Below are 22,729 nucleotides of genomic sequence, written 5' to 3' on the forward strand. Positions count from 1 at the left end.
GATATGGGATAGATCGATAGATAGATATGGGATAGATAGATAGATAGATATGGGATAGATCGATAGATAGATATGGGATAGATAGATAGATAGATATGGGATAGATAGATAGATAGATATGGGATAGATAGATAGATAGATATGGGATAGATAGATAGATAGATATGGGATAGATAGATAGATATGGGATAGATAGATAGATAGATATGGGATAGATAGATAGATAGATAGATATGGGATAGATAGATAGATAGATAGATATGGGATAGATAGATAGATAGATAGATATGGGATAGATAGATAGATAGATAGATAGATAGATATGGGATAGATAGATAGATATGGGATAGATAGATAGATAGATATGGGATAGATAGATAGATATGGGATAGATAGATAGATATGGGATAGATAGATAGATATGGGATAGATAGATAGATATGGGATAGATAGATAGATATGGGATAGATAGATAGATATGGGATAGATAGATAGATATGGGATAGATAGATAGATAGATATATATGGGATAGATAGATAGATATATATGGGATAGATAGATAGATATATATGGGATAGATAGATAGATATATATGGGATAGATAGATAGATATATATGGGATAGATAGATAGATAGATATGGGATAGATAGATAGATAGATAGATAGATAGATATGGGATAGATAGATAGATATGGGATAGATAGATAGATAGATATGGGATAGATAGATAGATAGATATGGGATAGATAGATAGATATGGGATAGATAGATAGATATGGGATAGATAGATAGATATGGGATAGATAGATAGATATGGGATAGATAGATAGATATGGGATAGATAGATAGATATGGGATAGATAGATAGATATGGGATAGATAGATAGATATGGGATAGATAGATAGATATGGGATAGATAGATAGATATGGGATAGATAGATAGATATGGGATAGATATGGGATAGATAGATAGATAGATATGGGATAGATAGATAGATATGGGATAGATAGATATGGGATAGATAGATAGATAGATATGGGATAGATCGATAGATAGATATGGGATAGATAGATAGATAGATAGATATGGGATAGATAGATAGATAGATATGGGATAGATAGATAGATAGATATGGGATAGATAGATAGATAGATAGATAGATATGGGATAGATAGATAGATAGATATGGGATAGATAGATAGATATGGGATAGATAGATAGATAGATAGATATGGGATAGATCGATAGATAGATATGGGATAGATCGATAGATAGATAGATATGGGATAGATAGATAGATAGATAGATATGGGATAGATAGATAGATAGATAGATAGATATGGGATAGATAGATAGATATGGGATAGATAGATAGATATGGGATAGATAGATAGATAGATATGGGATAGATAGATAGATATGGGATAGATAGATAGATATATATGGGATAGATAGATAGATAGATAGATATGGGATAGATAGATAGATATGGGATAGATAGATAGATAGATATGGGATAGATAGATAGATATGGGATAGATAGATAGATATGGGATAGATAGATAGATATGGGATAGATAGATAGATATGGGATAGATAGATAGATATGGGATAGATAGATAGATAGATAGATAGATATGGGATAGATAGATAGATAGATATGGGATAGATAGATAGATATGGGATAGATAGATAGATAGATATGGGATAGATAGATAGATAGATAGATAGATATGGGATAGATAGATAGATATGGGATAGATAGATAGATAGATATGGGATAGATAGATAGATATGGGATAGATAGATAGATATGGGATAGATAGATAGATATGGGATAGATAGATAGATATGGGATAGATAGATAGATAGATAGATATGGGATAGATAGATAGATAGATATATATGGGATAGATAGATAGATATATATGGGATAGATAGATAGATATATATGGGATAGATAGATAGATATATATGGGATAGATAGATAGATATATATGGGATAGATAGATAGATAGATATGGGATAGATAGATAGATAGATAGATATGGGATAGATAGATAGATATGGGATAGATAGATAGATAGATATGGGATAGATAGATAGATATGGGATAGATAGATAGATATGGGATAGATAGATAGATATGGGATAGATAGATAGATATGGGATAGATAGATAGATATGGGATAGATAGATAGATATGGGATAGATAGATAGATATGGGATAGATAGATAGATATGGGATAGATAGATAGATATGGGATAGATAGATAGATATGGGATAGATAGATAGATATGGGATAGATAGATAGATATGGGATAGATAGATAGATATGGGATAGATAGATAGATATGGGATAGATAGATAGATATGGGATAGATAGATAGATATGGGATAGATATGGGATAGATATGGGATAGATATGGGATAGATAGATAGATAGATATGGGATAGATAGATATGGGATAGATAGATAGATAGATATGGGATAGATCGATAGATAGATATGGGATAGATAGATAGATAGATAGATATGGGATAGATAGATAGATAGATATGGGATAGATAGATAGATAGATATGGGATAGATAGATAGATAGATAGATAGATATGGGATAGATAGATAGATAGATAGATAGATATGGGATAGATAGATAGATAGATATGGGATAGATAGATAGATAGATAGATATGGGATAGATCGATAGATAGATATGGGATAGATCGATAGATAGATATGGGATAGATAGATAGATAGATAGATATGGGATAGATAGATAGATAGATAGATATGGGATAGATAGATAGATAGATAGATAGATATGGGATAGATAGATAGATATGGGATAGATAGATAGATATGGGATAGATAGATAGATAGATATGGGATAGATAGATAGATAGATAGATATGGGATAGATAGATAGATATGGGATAGATAGATAGATATATATGGGATAGATAGATAGATAGATAGATAGATAGATAGATAGATATGGGATAGATAGATAGATATGGGATAGATAGATAGATAGATATGGGATAGATAGATAGATATGGGATAGATAGATAGATATGGGATAGATAGATATGGGATAGATAGATAGATATGGGATAGATAGATAGATATGGGATAGATAGATAGATATGGGATAGATAGATAGATAGATAGATATGGGATAGATAGATAGATAGATATGGGATAGATAGATAGATATGGGATAGATAGATAGATATGGGATAGATAGATATGGGATAGATAGATAGATATGAGAGAGGTCGATATAGAGAGATTGATCAATAGAGAAATAGAAATATTTGAGATAGATGGATAGAAAAAGAGAGAGAGAAAGGGATATGTAAAATAAATATGAGATAGATAAATAAATAAATAGACATAATAGAAGTAAATAATAGATGATAGAAACTACTGATAAAACATACAGCAGATGACAGATACTACAGATAGATAGATAGAGATAGGAAGTAGATAGATACTATAGATATATAAGAGATAAAACATACAGCAGATGACAGATACTACAGATAGATAGATAGAGATAGGAAGTAGATAGATACTATAGATATATAAGAGATAAAACATACAGTAGATGACAGATACTACAGATAGATAGGAAGTAGATAGATACTATAGATATATAAGAGATAAAACATACAGTAGATGACAGATACTACAGATAGATAGGAAGTAGATAGATACTATAGATATATAAGAGATAAAACATACAGTAGATGACAGATACTACAGATAGATAGGAAGTAGATAGATACTATAGATATATAAGAGATAAAACATACAGTAGATGACAGATACTACAGATACGACAGATAGGAAGTAGATAGATACTATAGATATATAAGAGATAAAACATACAGCAGATGACAGATACTACAGATAGATAGATAGGAAGTAGATAGATACTATAGATATATAAGAGATAAAACATACAGTAGATGACAGATACTACAGATACGACAGATAGGAAGTAGATAGATACTATAGATATATAAGAGATAAAACATACAGTAGATGACAGATACTACAGATAGATAGGAAGTAGATAGATATACAGTAGATTTATGATACTGTAAATAGATGAATTACAGATTGTACAGTAAGTAGATAAGATTATAGATAAACAGATACAATTTTATAAGAATTATAATGGACTCAGAATAAAGTGTGAAAACCCGGGAGACGTTTCCCAGCACCGACTCCGTGACATTGTATCAGTCGGGATTTTCAGCCACTGAAATAAATTCTTCCTTCTCTACTCCCGGTCCGTAATAAATAATACCGCACAGTCCTATTACCTCAGCACAAACAATCTACAGGGTCACAGTAAGAAAGACTAAAAATGAACAAAAAGAAGCATGGACCCTCCTCATAGCCATGGTGTCACTACCTTCCCACAGTGAACATGATGATCCGGATGGTTCTTCACCAGACAGTCCTGAGGACCACACACAGGGATTCCGCATAGGACTCCAGGTCTTCTCTCCAGAGAGGCCGGGCCACCAATGAGACGGTCTGGACCCAACCTGCCAGTGATGGAGCCAACCCATGAGCGCAGCACTCTCCCTCCTCATCATTAACTAATCCAGTGTTACCCAACCAGGGTGCCTCCAGCTGTTGCAATACTACAACTCCCAGCATGCTCGGACAGCCTTCGGCTGTCCGGGCATGCTGGAAGTTGTAGTATTGCAACAGCTGGAGGCACCCTGGTTGGGTAACACTGCCCTGGAGGACCCTGTGTAACAGACCAGAGCAGGAATCAATGCCGAGGTGGGCACCAGTCTATTCCTGCCATCAATGTCTTCACTAGAGATGAGCTAACTTACAGTAAATTCAATTCGTCACGAACTTCTCGGCTCGGCAGTTGATGACTTATCCTGCATAAATTTGTTCAGCTTTCCAGTGCTCCGGTGGGCTGGAAAAGGTGGATCCAGTCCTAGGAAAGAGTCTCCTAGGACTGTATCCACCTTTTCCAGCCCACGGGAGCACCTGAAAGCTGAACTAATTTATGCAGTAAAAGTCATCAACTGCCGAGCCGAGAAGTTTGTGACGAATCGAATTTACTGTAAGTTCGCTCATCTCTAGTCTTCACCTATCACTTCAAGGAAGAGAACCTAAAGGAAATGTCTCCTCTATGAGGTTCCGGTCAGTTGGGGGAGAGTTATAAAAATCCGTCCAGAGGAAAAGTTGCCCAGTTGCCCATAGCAACCAATCAGATTGCTTCTTTCATTTTGCAGAGGCCTTGTTTAAAAATGAAAGAAGTGATCTGATTGGTTGCTATGGGCAACTGGGCAACTTTTCCTCTGGATGGGTTTTTATAAATCTCCCCCATAGGAAACAAGGGGATGCCAGTAGGTGCCATGATCTACGATAGACACAGTAATTGGTGCCTAGTCTGGGGATTGGTGCTATGATTTATACTTTTTATTTATTTATTTATATAGCGCCTACAGATTCCGCAGCGCTTTCTTTGCCAACAGGAGGCATCACAAGATACTCAGGCATTAGTGCCATGACTGGTCAAGTATCAGTGCCATGCTGTACATTGTATATGATGCCAGTAGTATACAGGGCAAGAGAACCCAGCTCTATATATGAGAAGAGCTCTACAATGTACAGGACCCCAGGCAGAGGACCGGGTAAAGGACCCCAGGCAGAGGACCAGGTAAAGGACCCCAGGCAGAGGACCAGGTAAAAGGACCCCAGGCAGAGGACCAGGTAAAAGGACCCCAGGCAGAGGACCAGGTAAAAGGACCCCAGGCAGAGGACCAGGTAAAAGGACCCCAGGCAGAGGACCAGGTAAAAGGACCCCAGGCAGAGGACTATGTAAAAGGACCACAGGCAGAGGACTATGTAAAAGGACCACAGGCAGAGGACTAGGTAAAGGACCCCAGGCAGAGGACTACGTAGGGCACTGGTGCCATTTTCTACATTGTACATGATAACATGTGCTGTATACTCTATATGATGACATGGTATGAGGATCACCCTGGAACCATGCTGTATACTCTATATAGTGACATGGTATGAGGACCTCCCTGGGCACCATGCTGTATACTCTATATGATGCCATGGTATGAGGATCACCCTGGCACCATGCTGTATTGTCTATATGATGACATGGTATGAGGATCACCCTGAGCACCATGCTGTATACTCTATATAGTGACATGGTATGAGGATCACCCTGGCACCATGCTGTATACTCTATATAGTGACATGGTATGAGGATCACCCTGGCACCATGCTGTATACTCTATATAATGACATGGTATGAGGATCACCCTGGCACCATGCTGTATACTCTATATGATGCCATGGTATGAGGATCACCCTGAGCACCATGCTGTATACTCTATATGATGACATGGTATGAGGATCACCCTGAGCACCATGCTGTATACTCTATATGATGACATGGTATGAGGATCACCCTGGGCACCATGCTGTATTCTCTATATGATGACATGGTATGAGGATCACCCTGGGCACCATGCTGTATTGTCTATATGATGCCATGGTATGAGGATCACCCTGGCACCATGTTGTATTCTCTATATGATGCCATGGTATGAGGATCACCCTGGGCACCATGCTGTATTGTCTATATGATGCCATGGTATGAGGATCACCCTGGCACCATGTTGTATTCTCTATATGATGACATGGTATGAGGATCACCCTGAGCACCATGCTGTATACTCTATATAGTGACATGGTATGAGGATCACCCTGGGCACCATGCTGTATTGTCTATATGATGACATGGTATGAGGATCACCCTGGGCACCATGCTGTATTGTCTATATGATGACATGGTATGAGGATCACCCTGGGCACCATGCTGTATTGTCTATATGATGACATGGTATGAGGACCACCCTGGGCACCATGCTGTATTGTCTATATGATGACATGGTATGAGGACCACCCTGGGCACCATGCTGTATTGTCTATATGATGATATGGTATGAGGATCACGCTGGCACCATGCTGTATTGTCTATATGATGATATGGTATGAGGATCACCCTGGGCACCATGCTGTATTGTCTATATGATGACATGGTATGAGGATCACCCTGGCACCATGCTGTATTGTCTATATGATGACATGGTATGAGGATCACCCTGGGCACCATGCTGTATTGTCTATATGATGACATGGTATGAGGATCACCCTGGCACCATGCTGTATTGTCTATATGATGCCATGGTATGAGGATCACCCTGGCACCATGCTGTATTCTCTATATGATGACATGGTATGAGGATCACCCTGGGCACCATGCTGTATTGTCTATATGATGACATGGTATGAGGATCACCCTGGGCACCATGCTGTATTGTCTATATAGTGACATGGTATGAGGATCACCCTGGGCACCATGCTGTATTGTCTATATAATGACATGGTATGAGGATCACCCTGGGCACCATGCTGTATTGTCTATATGATGACATGGTATGAGGATCACCCTGGCACCATGCTGTATTGTCTATATGATGCCATGGTATGAGGATCACCCTGGCACCATGCTGTATTCTCTATATGATGACATGGTATGAGGATCACCCTGGGCACCATGCTGTATTGTCTATATGATGACATGGTATGAGGATCACCCTGGGCACCATGCTGTATTGTCTATAGAATGACATGGTATGAGGATCACCCTGGGCACCATGCTGTATTGTCTATATGATGACATGGTATGAGGACCACCCTGGGCACCATGCTGTATTGTCTATATGATGACATGGTATGAGGATCACCCTGGGCACCATGCTGTATTGTCTATAGAATGACATGGTATGAGGACCACCCTGGCACCATGCTGTATTGTCTATATGATGCCATGGTATGAGGATCACCCTGGGCACCATGCTGTATTGTCTATATGATGACATGGTATGAGGATCACCCTGGCACCATGCTGTATTGTCTATATGATGCCATGGTATGAGGATCACCCTGGCACCATGCTGTATTCTCTATATGATGACATGGTATGAGGATCACCCTGGGCACCATGCTGTATTGTCTATATGATGACATGGTATGAGGATCACCCTGGGCACCATGCTGTATTGTCTATATAGTGACATGGTATGAGGATCACCCTGGGCACCATGCTGTATTGTCTATATAATGACATGGTATGAGGATCACCCTGGGCACCATGCTGTATTGTCTATATGATGACATGGTATGAGGATCACCCTGGCACCATGCTGTATTGTCTATATGATGCCATGGTATGAGGATCACCCTGGCACCATGCTGTATTCTCTATATGATGACATGGTATGAGGATCACCCTGGGCACCATGCTGTATTGTCTATATGATGACATGGTATGAGGATCACCCTGGGCACCATGCTGTATTGTCTATAGAATGACATGGTATGAGGATCACCCTGGGCACCATGCTGTATTGTCTATATGATGACATGGTATGAGGACCACCCTGGGCACCATGCTGTATTGTCTATATGATGACATGGTATGAGGATCACCCTGGGCACCATGCTGTATTGTCTATAGAATGACATGGTATGAGGACCACCCTGGCACCATGCTGTATTGTCTATATGATGCCATGGTATGAGGATCACCCTGGGCACCATGCTGTATTGTCTATATGATGACATGGTATGAGGACCACCCTGGGCACCATGCTGTATTGTCTATATGATGACATGGTATGAGGATCACCCTGGGCACCATGCTGTATTGTCTATAGAATGACATGGTATGAGGACCACCCTGGCACCATGCTGTATTGTCTATATGATGCCATGGTATGAGGATCACCCTGGGCACCATGCTGTATTGTCTATATGATGACATGGTATGAGGACCACCCTGGGCACCATGCTGTATTGTCTATATGATGCCATGGTATGAGGATCACCCTGGGCACCATGCTGTATACTCTATATAATGACATGGTATGAGGATCACCCTGGGCACCATGCTGTATTGTCTATATGATGCCATGGTATGAGGATCACCCTGGGCACCATGCTGTATACTCTATATGATGCCATGGTATGAGGATCACCCTGGGCACCATGCTGTATTGTCTATATGATGGCATGGTATGAGGATCACCCTGGCACCATGCTGTATTGTCTATATGATGACATGGTATGAGGATCACCCTGGCACCATGCTGTATTCTCTATATGATGCCATGGTATGAGGATCACCCCCTACACCATGCTGTATACTCTATATGATGCAATGGCATGACGATCACCCTGGGCACAATGCTGTATTGTCTATATGATGCCATGGTATAAGGATCACCCTGGGCACCATGCTGTATTCTCTATATGATGCCATGGAATGAGGATCACCCTGGGCACCATGCTGTATTGTCTATATGATGACATGGTATGAGGATCACCCTGGCACCATGCTGTATTGTCTATATGATGATATGGTATGAGGATCACCCTGGCACCATGCTGTATTGTCTATATGATGCCATGGTATGAGGATCACCCTGGGCACCATGCTGTATTGTCTATATGATGACATGGTATGAGGACCTCCCTGGGCACCATGCTGTATTCTCTATATGATGCCATGGTATGAGGACCTCCCTGGGCACCATGCTGTATTGTCAATATGAGGATCACCCTGGCACCATGCTGTATTGTCTATATGATGACATGGTATGAGGACCTCCCTGGGCACCATGCTGTATTCTCTATATGATGCCATGGTATGAGGATCACCCTGGGCACCATGCTGTATTGTCTATATGATGACATGGTATGAGGACCTCCCTGGGCACCATGCTGTATTCTCTATATGATGCCATGGTATGAGGATCACCCTGGGCACCATGCTGTATTGTCTATATGATGCCATAGTATGAGGATCACCCTGGCACCATGGTGTATTGTCTATATGATGACATGGTATGAGGATCACCCTGGCACCATGCTGTATTGTCTATATGATGCCATGGTATGAGGATCACCCTGGCACCATGCTGTATACTCTATATAGTGACATGGTATGAGGATCACCCTGAGCACCATGCTGTATACTCTATATAATGACATGGTATGAGGATCACCCTGGGCACCATGCTGTATTGTCTATATGATGCCATGGTATGAGGATCACCCTGGCACCATGCTGTATACTCTATATAATGACATGTTATGAGGATCACCCTGGGCACCATGCTGTATTGTCTATATGATGCCATGGTATGAGGATCACCCTGGGCACCATGCTGTATTCTCTATATGATGCCATGGAATGAGGACCACCCTGGGCACCATGCTGTACTGTCTATATGATGCCATGGTATGAGGATCACCCTGGGCACCATGCTGTATTCTCTATATGATGCCATGGAATGAGGACCACCCTGGGCACCATGCTGTACTGTCTATATGATGCCATGGTATGAGGACCACCCTGGGCACCATGCTGTACTGTCTATATGATGCCATGGTATGAGGATCACCCTGGCACCATGTTGTATTCTCTATATGATGCCATGGTATGAGGATCACCCTGGCACCATGCTGTATTGTCTATATGATGCCATGGTATGAGGATCACCCTGGGCACCATGCTGTATTGTCTATATGATGGCATGGTATGAGGACCACCCTGGGCACCATGCTGTACTGTCTATATGATGCCATGGTATGAGGATCACCCTGGCACCATGCTGTATTGTCTATATGATGCCATGGTATGAGGACCACCCTGGGCACCATGCTGTATTGTCTATATGATGCCATGGTATGAGGACCACCCTGGGCACCATGCTGTATTGTCTATATGATGCCATGGTATGAGGATCACCCTGGCACCATGCTGTATTGTCTATATGATGCCATGGTATGAGGATCACCCTGGCACCATGCTGTATTGTCTATATGATGCCATGGTATGAGGATCACCCTGGCACCATGCTGTATACTCTATATTATGACATGGTATGAGGACCACCCTGGGCACCATGCTGTATTGTCTATGATCCACAAGTGCTCCCAGTCCCGGCACATGTCCCAATAAGGCAATGCGCGGAGGAGGCATCCCTGGTGCCAGCGTGGGCTCCATCCAGTGAATGAATGAGCCGGGCGGAGTAGGCAGCATGCTGCCAGGGAAGAATAGCGCCCCCCGCGGGGAGCCCCTCTCCATCACCTACCGTTTGAAGTCTTTGGCCACCATGGCTGAGCCGCCGCAGGACAGATGCCAGGCACTGATAGCCGGAGAGGTGGAGTCCTCATCGGACAGCCAGCAGGCAGAGCCCCGGACACCGGCACCGCCGAGCGCCCCACACTCAGGCAGCCTGGCTGTAACCCCGCCCCCTCCTCAGTCCACCACACATGTCCCCGCCCCCCGCAGTGACATCACCCGCCGTACGCCAATCGTCCCCACACACACAAGATGCTTGCCGGCTGCTTGATTGACAGCTCTTCTGGCCCCGCCCCTTTCCTGTTTAACCGGTTCATCGCCTCCGAGTCAATCGCTGAGGAGTCGAGACCTCCGAGTGACGCAATCGCTTCAGACTGCCACTGTTGCCCATAGCAGCCAATCAGAACGCAGCTTTCACAGAATATAAAGTGAAAGCTGCGCCGCGATTGGTTGCCATGGGCAACGGACGGCGTCATAAGTCCCCATTGTATTCACAATCAGTAAACATTCTGTGACGTCACAATGTCTGTCAATAATTAAGGCTCATGTCATCACCCACACCAGTTATACCCAATGACTATCGCAAAACTACAACTCCCAGCAAACCTAGACATTCGGCTGTCAGGGCATGCTGGGAATTGTAGTTCTGCAGGTTGATGATCACAGATCTAGACCGGTAGTCTCCAAACGGTGGTCCCTCAGCTGTTGCAAAACTACAACTCCCAGCATGCCCGGACAGCCAGCGGCTGTCCGGGCATGCTGGGAGTTGTAGTTTTGCAACAGCTGACTGGCCACCGTTTGGAAACCAGTGATCCAGACCAATTGGCTGCTGATGGATCTTTGCTCGAATGCGCACAGGCCCTATTCAGTTCAATGACCCCCTAGTCACCTAGTCATTTTCCGAGCATATACGCGTTTTGGCTCCAACAAATAATAATAAAAAATCGTCATGTTGGCCAGACAAGCTAAAAAATTTTGATCGCACCGTTTTTGCTCCTGAGACCCGCTGTGATCGTGACCTATAAGACGGGGAAGTACGCAGCATCACCCTTCACTCTGCCAACCGGCTGCCTGATATGCTGAATAGACTTATATAGCAAAAAAGGTCAGATTTGATTGACAGCCAGGGAGTGAGGCGAGCGCTTCCGTGAACTTTTCCATTCTTATAACGTGCGATCACAGTGGGCTGCCCAGGTCTCCTAAGACTCACTGTGATTGCGAGTTATAAGATGGAGAAAGTTCATGGTAGCCTGCGCATCACTCCCCGGCTGTCAATCAAATCCGACCCTTTTGCTATATGAGTCTAGAAATGTACAGACAAAATATGGTTTTCAAGGATGCTGAAATATAATATACAAGAATAAGGCTAGGTTCACACGGCCATGCTGCTCCGACCTGTTCAGGGTCTTTTTTAAAAATTTTTTTGCGCCGAACTGAACAGGTCGAAGGACAACTGACATTGCAGAGTCCCAAGAGATCCCATTGACTTCAATTGTTTCCATCAGGTGTCCCATATTTTACAGGAGTTAAACGAGCCCTAAGATGTTTTTCTACTACTGGATCAATATATATATATATATATATATATATATATATATATATATATATATATATATATATATCTTTGTCCCAACAAAGCAATCCTACGACAGAGGTGCGTAGTCGATTTTTGTAATCTAAATTAAAGGGGTACTCCGGTGGAAAACTTTTTTTTTTTTTTTTTTTATCAACTGGTGCCAGAAAGTTAAACAGATTTGTAAACAACTTCTATTAAAAAATCTTAATCCTTCCAGTACTTATTAGCTGGTGAATACTACAGAGGAAATTATTTTCTTTTTGGAACACAGAGCTCTCTGCTGAATCACGAGCACAGTGCTCTCTGCTGACATCTCTGTCCATTTTAAGAACTGTCCAGAGTAGGAGAAAATCCCCATAGCGAACATATGCTGCTCTGGACAGTTCCTAAAATGGACAGAGATGTCAGCAGAGAGCACTGTGCTCGTGATGTCAGCAGAGAGCTCTGTGTTCCAAAAAGAAAAGGATTTCCTCTGTAGTATTCACCAGCTAATAAGTACTGAAAGGATTAAGATTTTTTAATAGAAGTCCTTTATAAATCTGTTTAACTTTCTGGCACCAGTTGATTTAAAAAAAAAAAAAAAAAAGTTTTCCACCGGAGTACCCCTTTAACAGCATGTCGGAAGGGTAGAATGTCAAGTTCGCCAACAAAGCTTTTTAGAATCTATTCACATGTACCGTATCCTGCGCATATTTGAAGCTGTGTTCAGTCATCTAGTTTACATTGAAATCGGCAGCATCAAATATGCACAGGGTTACACGTACCGTATTTTGCTGCATATTATCACTTTAGGCCAGTGTTTCTCAAACAGTGTGCCTCCAGCTGTTGCAAAACTACAACTCCCAGCATGCCCGGACAGCCGTTGGCTGTCCGGGCATGCTGGGAGTTGTAGTTTTGCAACAGCTGCTGGCACCCTGGTTGGGAAACACTGCTTTAGGCCTTTAAGCCAGGCTGAAGGGTCTGTATTCATCTATTCTTGGCATCGCCCCTAATCATTTTATAGATGATTCATTCAATTGTTTATATATTTGATATTGATTGTTTAGAGATAATATCAGCAACGATCGGGCTTGAAAACCGTAAAATGGAAAAATAATATACACAGTAAATTCTTTAATTTCGTAAGGTCACATCATTCATTTCAATCACCCATTCTTTAAAAAATTCTTTCCTCTCTGGGGTGCAGCGTAGCTTTCGTATGTTTGCTCTAGACAATGCTGTAGGACATTTTTTTAACATCTGACACCTTCACCGAAGGGGGACAAACCTGTCCTAAACACAACAAATCGGTCGCTGTAAGGACAAAGTACATTAAAGGGGTACTCCGGTGGAAAACATTTTATTTTTTTTTTAAATCAACTGGTGCCAGAAAGTTAAACAGATTTGTAAATGACTTCTATTAAAAAAAAATCTTTACCCTTCCAGTACTTTTTAGCAGCTGTATGCTACAGAGGAAATTCTTTTCTTTTTGAATTTCTTTTTTGTTTTGTCCACAGTGCTCTCTGCTGACACCTCTGTCCGTATCAGGAACTGTCCAGAGCAGCATAAGTTTGCAATGGGGATTTTCTCCTCCTCTGGACAGTTCCTGACACGGAGAGAGGACTGCATTGCCATCAGTTGTGACGGAATATCTCCAGGTGGATATTCCACAGTGTGAATGTAGCTGTAGGGTACGCTCACAATACAGAAACTCAGCAAGGAATTTCCTCGCCGAATTTTCACAGTGGATCTGCGACATGGTGCAGAAATGATCCGGATTTGGCGCTTATATCCGCAGCAATCTGTCACAGATATAGGTGCGGTCCCACTGACTGACGGGACGTCACAGAGCAGCAGAATCCCATTGAGAACAATAGGAGGCTGCTGCAGCATTTACCCCACGGATCTGCTTGGACATGCATTGCCGTCTATGAAGATGACGCTTGTCTGGGTGGTGTTAAAGGAGTTGTGCAGCGAAAAATAACTTATCCCCTATCCAAAGGATAGGGAATAAGTTATAGATCGCTGGGGGGGTTGGAGTGCTGGGACACCCCCCCCCCCCTCTCCCTGTGATTTCTTGAACGGGACCCCAGCAGTCTGCCAGTAGCAGCCGTTCCAACCAGTGCTGGAAGCCGTGGCCGACACACCCCATTCATGTATCTCTATGGGAGGGGGCGTGTCAGCCGGCGCTCCGTACTGGGGTCGGCACACCCCCTTCCAGCAGACTGCAGGGGCCCCATTCAGGAGATTGCAGGGGTCCCAGCGCTCAGACCCCCCATAATCTATAACTTAAGTATAACATATATATTCTGATCAATTATCATGGTTTTCGTTCAGAGTCAGACAAGTGCTATGAGCGGCCAGGTGCAAACACTCACAAATCTCTTGCGCAAAACCCTATTACATCTCGTTGCTGAACACCATCCATAGAAAGGGTCATACTGTACCTGCGTCGCCTCCATACAAAAGCACACTGAGGTATTTTGTTTTTCTCAGATTAAATGGGCACTGTCAAAACTTTTGATATGTTGTAAAGCATGTATGACCAATAGGTTTTACAATTACTTTAATTAGAAAATTTTCAGTATTTCATACAAAAAAAATCCAGTCAAGCAACTGCCCCCCCTGCCTGCTTGGACACATACTAGTCCTGCTGTGTCCATGCATCATCACCTATGTCATGGACACACTTCCTTGATTGACAGCTGTGAGTGCAGGGATCACGGCTGGAGGAAAAATCCTCCCACTGTCAGCTTGTGTCCCTCTACTGTCAGTGAGGACAAGCTGGGAGTTGTAGTGTTGCTAATGCTAGGGGAGATGTGAGCAGACAGCATACTGAGGGAGGGGGCGGAGACCTGCACAGTGAGGCCACGCCCCCTCCCTTTGAGAGGAATTCAGACTAGTGAGCTAAATTAAAAGTGTAATAAAAGAATAAATAAAGGTGCTAGACACATAAAATGGTCAGGATTAAATAAATAAGTTAAATAAAACTGAATTGTCCATATTATAGAGCAGTGGTCTTCAACCTGCGGACCTCCAGATGTTTCAAAACTACAACTCCCAGCATGCCCGGACAGCCGATGGCTGTCCGGGCATGCTGGGAGTTGTAGTTTTGCAACATCTGGAGGTCCGCAGGTTGAAGACCACTGTTATAGAGGAATGGTTTCCTAAAAGCATCGCCTCTAAGGAAGAATACAGAGCTGAATGGAGACATTGTACAGTGGCACATGACCTCCTTGTCTGAATCCAATAGTCCAGTATGACAGTCTCTTTAGATAAGATGTCAAAGCCGAATCTAACCTACCCGCCCGTCCTTAGTAGACGCTGTAGGGTCGGAAGAGCAATGACTGTCACAATTTGCAGATGCAACGACTGGCGCAGTTACTTATTAACAAGCTATGGAGATAAAATGGGTGGTGTGATCACTTTACACAGCTCTCAATCTCCTGGAGATATTGGTTATATGTTTTACTATGTCTGTGAGCTACAGTCTGCACCCCGGACTAATGCATTATGATTAACTATACTAACTACAGTGACCCCCGACCTACGATGGCCCCGACATACGATCATTTCAACATGCGATGGCCTCTCAGAGGGCAGCATCAACATACGATGCTTTTGTATGTCGGGGCCATCGCATAAACGGCCATCCGGCAGCGCAGACTGCTTCAGCTGCCACCGGATAGCCATTTACTGTGCCCCGTGTGGTCCGGTGATGTCTCTTACCTGTCCTCGGGGCTCCGGACCGTCCTCTTCGGGATCCGCTGCATCGTCGGCGCTCTCCTTCGTCGTCATCACGTCGCTGCGCACGCTGTCCCGTCATCCAATAGGAGCTGTGTGCGTAACGACGTGATGGCGGCGACGGAGAGCGAGGATGCTGGGGAAGCAGAGGCCTTGCCGGAGCGTCGGGGACACCTCGGGGACGCGGCGACAGAGATGGACGGCGACATCCCGGGCAGCAGTGACAAAATGCGGTGACGGTCCGGAGCGGCGGGGACAGGTAAGTACAACTTCCTCTAACAGTGGTCTACAACCTGCGGACCTCCAGATGTTGCAAAACTACAACACCCAGTTGCCCATAACAACCAATCAGCTCACTTCTTTCATTTCTAACAAGGCCTCTGCAAAATGAAAGAAGCGATCTGATTGGTTGCTATGGGCAACTGAGCAACTTTTCCTCTCACAGGTTTTGATAAATCTCCCCCCCATACCTCTATAACAGTGGTCTTCAAACTGTGGACCTCCAGATGTTGCAAAACTACAACACCCAGCATGCCCGGACAGCCAACGGCTGTCCGGGCATGCTGGGTGTTGTAGTTTTGCAACATCTGGAGGTCCGCAGGTTGTAGACCACTGTCCTATACTTTACATTGCACGGATCCCTCAACATGCGATGGTTTCAACAAACGATGGAACGGATTACCATCGTATGTTGAGGGATCACTGTACTTGGTTTCCATTCGCTGGCAACTCGAAATGTTTGTCAATGGTGAGAAATGGAAGAATAAAAGAAATAATAATAAAACATAAAAAGTTTCAGGCAAAGGATATAATAGGAATCTAGAACACGTTATGTCCTCTGTTCTGGTAGTAATATATATGTACAGCTAACCATTCTAATTTATAAAGTATTCTTTAGATGTTCCTTCTTGTGCAATTTGTAAGTAAGCCGAATTCTCATATGGCACTTTTTGGGAGTGGACATGTTACAACACATTTCAGACTGCGAATAGTGAGAAGAGCGAGAAGACAGTCTTACGGAATTATTCCTTATACTATTAGAAGTGCTGCCGCAGTATATGACAGTGCTATGATAGTGCTGGGGCACCTCCGTTTCATTTTGGTAAACCAAAAGTGAGTGGACATAAGAGACATAGACATCATACAGAAAGGATCAAAGAATTGCAGCCAGCCACACATTTCTTCTGCATGTACCGGTTATACATGGGCAGCACCACTTTGGGGTCTCCATTGAGACAAATGATTTGTTACATTCATGTCTCCAAAAGACCACCTTTTTGAGAAGACCACCCCTTATCCAGACCGACCTTGATTGTATAGCACAGACAGATTCCACAGCGCTGTAACCTCAATTTGGTCCTTGTCCTCGTTCAGGCTTACAATCTTAATTGGCGTGTGGGAGGAAACTGGCTTTCTTCCTAGGACTGCAAAAAAATCCCAAAAAAATTTGAATCAGGGATTATTTCTATAGGAAACTAGCTAAGTACCTGGCATGCACTGTCTTCCTACCTTAATCTTCTAAGAGAGGAAGTAACAATGACCCTATCATCCTCATATCCAATTCTCATATCATCACCTCATATCCAATTCTCATATCCCAACCTCATATCCAATTCTCATATCCCAACCTCATATCCCATCCTCATATCCCATCCTCATATCCCATCCTCATATCCTGTCCTCATATCCTGTCCTCATATCTCATCCTCATATCCCATCCTCATATCCTGTCCTCATATCCTGTCCTCATATCTCATCCTCATATCTCATCCTCATATCTCATCCTCATATCCTGTCCTCATATCTCATCCTCATATCTCATTCTCCTATCCCATCCTCATATCTCGTCCTCATATCCCGTCCTCATATCCCATCCTCATATCCCATCCTCATATCCCACCCTCATATCCTGTCCTCATATCCAATCCTCATATCTCATCCTCATATCCTGTCCTCATATCCCATCCTCATATCCCATCCTCATATCCCATCCTCATATCCCATCCTCATATCCCATCCTCATATCCTGTCCTCATATCCCATCCTCATATCTCATCCTCATATCCTGTCCTCATATCCCATCCTCATATCCCGTCCTCATATCCCACCCTCATATCCCGTCCTCATATCCTGTCCTCATATCCCATCCTCATATCCCATCCTCATATCCCATCCTCATATCCCATCCTCATATCTCATCCTCATATCCCATCCTCCTATCCCTTCCTCATATCTCGTCCTCATATCCTGTCCTCATATCTCATCCTCATATCTCATCCTCATATCCCATCCTCATATCCTGTCCTCATAATCCGACCTCATAATATGCTCTCATATCTGGTCCTTACATCCTGACCTCATATCCCATCTGCATATCCCAACCTTCAATTCTGCCCTCATATTCCATCTGCATATCCTGATCTCATATCCGCTCCTCATATCCCAACCTCATATGCTGTCCTCATGTCACATCCTCATATCCCGACCTCATATCTCATCGTCATATCCCAACCTCTAATTCTGACCTCATATCCCATCTTCATATCCTGATCTCATATCCGCTCCTCATATCCCAACCTCATATCCTGTCCTCATGTCACATCCTCATATTCTGACCTCATATCCCGGCCCAAGTTTTCTGCTCGGACATGCATTGCCGTCTATGAAGATGACGCTTGTCCGGGCAGTATTAATTATGACCTCATATCCTGTCCTCATATCCTGACCTCATATCCTAACCTCATATGCTGTCCTCATAGCACATCCTCATATCCTAACCTCATATCCCAACCTCATATCCTGTCCTCATGTCACATCCTCATATTCTGACCTCATATCCCGGCCCAAGTTTTCTGCTCGGACATGCATTGCCGTCTATGAAGATGACGCTTGTCCGGGCAGTATTAATTATGACCTCATATCCTGTCCTCATATCCTGACCTCATATCCTAACCTCATATGCTGTCCTCATAGCACATCCTCATATCCTAACCTCATATCCCAACCTCATAGCACATCTTCATATCCTGACTTCATATCCTAACCTCACATCCTGACCTCATATCCTAACCTCATATCCTGTCCTCATATGTTGACCTCATATCCTGACCTCATATCCTAACCTCATATCCTGTCCTCATATCCTGACCTCATATCCTAACCTCTTATCCTGACCTCATATCCTAACCTCATATCCTGACCTCATATCCTAACCTCATATCCTGTCCTCATAGCACATCCTCATATCCCGTCCTCATATCCCAACCTCATATCCTGTCCTTATATCCTAACCTCATATTCTGACCTCATATCCTATCCTCATATCCTGTCATCATATCCCGTCCTCATATCCCGTCCTCATATCCCATCCTCATATCCAGTCCTCATATCCCTGTCCTCATATCCCATCCTCATATCCTGACCTCATATCCTGTTCTCATATCCCATCCTCATATCCTGTCCTCATATCCGGTCCTCATATCCCTGTCCTCATATCCCATCCTCATATCCCATCCTCATATCCTGACCTCATATCCTGTCCTCATATCCTATCCTCATATCCTGACCTCATATCCCGTCCTTATATCCCGTCCTCATATCCCGTCCTCATATCCCGTCCTCATATCCTGACCTCATATCCCATCCTCATATCCCATCCTCATATCCTGACCTCATATCCTGTTCTCATATCCTGTCCTCATATCCCATCCTCATATCCTGACCTCATATCCTGTTCTCATATCCCGTCCTCATATCCCGTCCTCATATCCCATCCTCATATCCTGACCTCATATCCCATCCTCATATCCTGACCTCATATCCTGTCCTCATAGCACATCCTCATATCCCGACCTCATATCCGGTCCCGAGTTGCATATATATATACAGGGGTCAAGTCCTGGATAAAAAAAAGTGTGAGAACTCTTCCACTCAAGGGCTGGACCTGCAGAACTTCTTCTAATGGGAATGGTGTTCCTGCTGTGGAAAAAGTGCAGGAACTAAGTTCCCACGCATCCCTGCAGGACTTGAGCCTGTATAGATGTATGTATGTATAGATATGAATAAAGTTACATTTCTAGAATATTTTACTGTCATTTTAGGGTGGAGTGGGGTCAAGGCTAAAAAGTCTAAAGAATAATAATTTGTCCCTCAGGTATATATGTAGATATCATGAGCCAAACTCAGTATATTAGAATTCAATGTAGAAAAGTAAACATTTGAGCCAATATCGTTCTTATCCTTGACTAAACATGTTATCGGTATTGCTGAGTCAAATATGATAAAGTTGTGGCATGAAACCCTTATCACCATGTACTGTACCTTTCTGCTGAACTTACTGTTTAGATTTGGTGTCTTTGCAGCGGAGACATTATTTGTGTGCACTATCTGTGTACATTAGTCAGTGACTGATAAGAATCCAGCAGCAGTAACAATACATATGTGTTATCCATGGGGAGCGTCACTTGTTGTACAACAGTAATAATTACCGGCCCTAAGGGAGAAGTGGAGCTAAAAATGGCCTGCGCAACCACAGACACAACACAATGCTCTGCAACCCAGTGCCCCGGTGTAATGGAAAAGACAAACAAAGCTCCAAGCCAATAAAAAAAGAGGACAGATCACAATAAAACCGTTCCCTAATATTTAGTTATCATTATGATTTATTATAATTTATACATTATTTTTTCACTTATGTCACAAGAGCATTTATATAGACATATACAATGCTTCAGGGAATTTCAGATCTCTGGATATTATTTTTATTACCAATCTAAAGCCACTGACCTCTTTATTGGGTACACCTGTTTAAAGGGGTACTCCACTGGCCAGCGTTGGGAACGAAATGTTCCGAACGCTGGTTTCGCGCTGTGAGGGTCGGCCATGCCCCTGGTGATGTCAAGGCCACGCCCTCTCAATGCAAGTCTATGGGAGGGGGCGTGACGGTCGTCACGCCCCCTCTCATAGACTTGCATTGAGGGGCGTGGCCCTGGCGTCACAGGGGCATGGCCGACCCCCGCAGGGTGAAAACAGCTCCCAACATTTCGTTCTGAATGCTGGCCACTGGAGTACCCCTTTAATTGCTTGTTGACACAAATAGCTGATAGGCCAATCACATGGCAGACTGAATTCATTTAGGCATGTAGACGTAGTCAAGACAACTTGCTGAAGTTCATAGCGACTTTGAAGTGACTTTGAATGTGGCATAGTATGTGCCAGACCAACTTCAGAAACGTCTGATCTATTGGGATTTTCACGCACAACTATCTCTAGGGTTTACAGAGAATGTTCCGAAAAGAGACAATATCCAGCGAGGGGCAGTAAATAACTTCAATGGACTGTTTCTTAGCCTCTTGAGGACACAGGACGTATCTGAAGGCCCAGGCTGCCTGGTACTTGCCTCTTTAGGACGTACATGTACATCCTGAGTCACTTCCGGACTATATAGCCAGGGCGGGAGCTGCATTTGGTTCATAGACCGCGGGTCCCAGCTGGTATTGGCTGACAATGATAATGCCAATAAACCATCAGATACCATGATCAATACTGATCACAGCATCTAAAGTCCTAGGGGGCATACAGGGACTCATCAGACCACCCACGGTACAATCGCTGCACTCAGTGCTATGCTAGTACCACTGTACACAGTAAAGAATCATAAACTGTAATATCCCGGCCTGTCAAAAGCAATAACCCCATATTGTATATGCTGTACATCAGGGGCATAGGTTACAGAAGTGGCGGTGTGTGTATACATAGCCATATGTGGTGTGCCACGGGGGTGCGATGTGAGGTGTATGGGGCAGATGTTGTAGCCCAGGGGCAGATGGTGTTAACTCCTAAATGTTCGTTACGCCAGGGCGTGGTTTTACCGGGAACCACCCGAACGGTAGCACCGCTAGTCCTAGTTAGGCAGGGCAAATAAGAGTCCAAGGCCAGGTCAGGGTTAATGGTGGCTTTACTGAGGTAGACAGATGGTACAGTCTTTACAGCTAGGCCAGGATCCCAGAGAGGTGACCAGTAACACAGGGGACCTCGCAGCTTGCTGGGACTTGCAGTGACTTTGGCAGACGACAGCCACGCTGACTATAATAGATTTGACTGTAGGTAGTGACAGCAGACAGAAATGACTTGCCTTACTGACTTGTGGCTGTAATTTAGACTTGAGGCCTCCAGATGTATTGGACACTGGATCTGAGACATCTGGA

At 43.3% G+C, this 22,729-nt stretch overlaps 1 protein-coding gene across 5 annotated transcripts in view; it reads right to left on the bottom strand.

Moving 5' to 3' along the window:
• Window positions 1-22,729, bottom strand: part of MMD (monocyte to macrophage differentiation associated) — a 119,233-nt gene that overhangs the window by 56,495 nt on the left and 40,009 nt on the right. The window contains exon 1 of one of the 5 annotated variants that reach the window (XM_056550351.1): window positions 11,235-11,387. The exons of 1 other annotated variant lie outside the window; for it this stretch is intronic. In XM_056550351.1, the coding sequence (XP_056406326.1) occupies window positions 11,235-11,257 (23 nt within the window). In that variant the 5' untranslated portion in view covers window positions 11,258-11,387. Of the gene's footprint in view, window positions 1-4,435; window positions 4,666-11,234; window positions 11,388-22,729 lie in introns of those variants that run through there. 3 more of the 5 variants (XM_056550355.1, XM_056550356.1, XM_056550353.1) reach the window with 3 other exon arrangements.

This window comes from Hyla sarda, chromosome 13, assembly GCF_029499605.1.
Source record: "Hyla sarda isolate aHylSar1 chromosome 13, aHylSar1.hap1, whole genome shotgun sequence".
NCBI lineage: Eukaryota > Metazoa > Chordata > Amphibia > Anura > Hylidae > Hyla > Hyla sarda.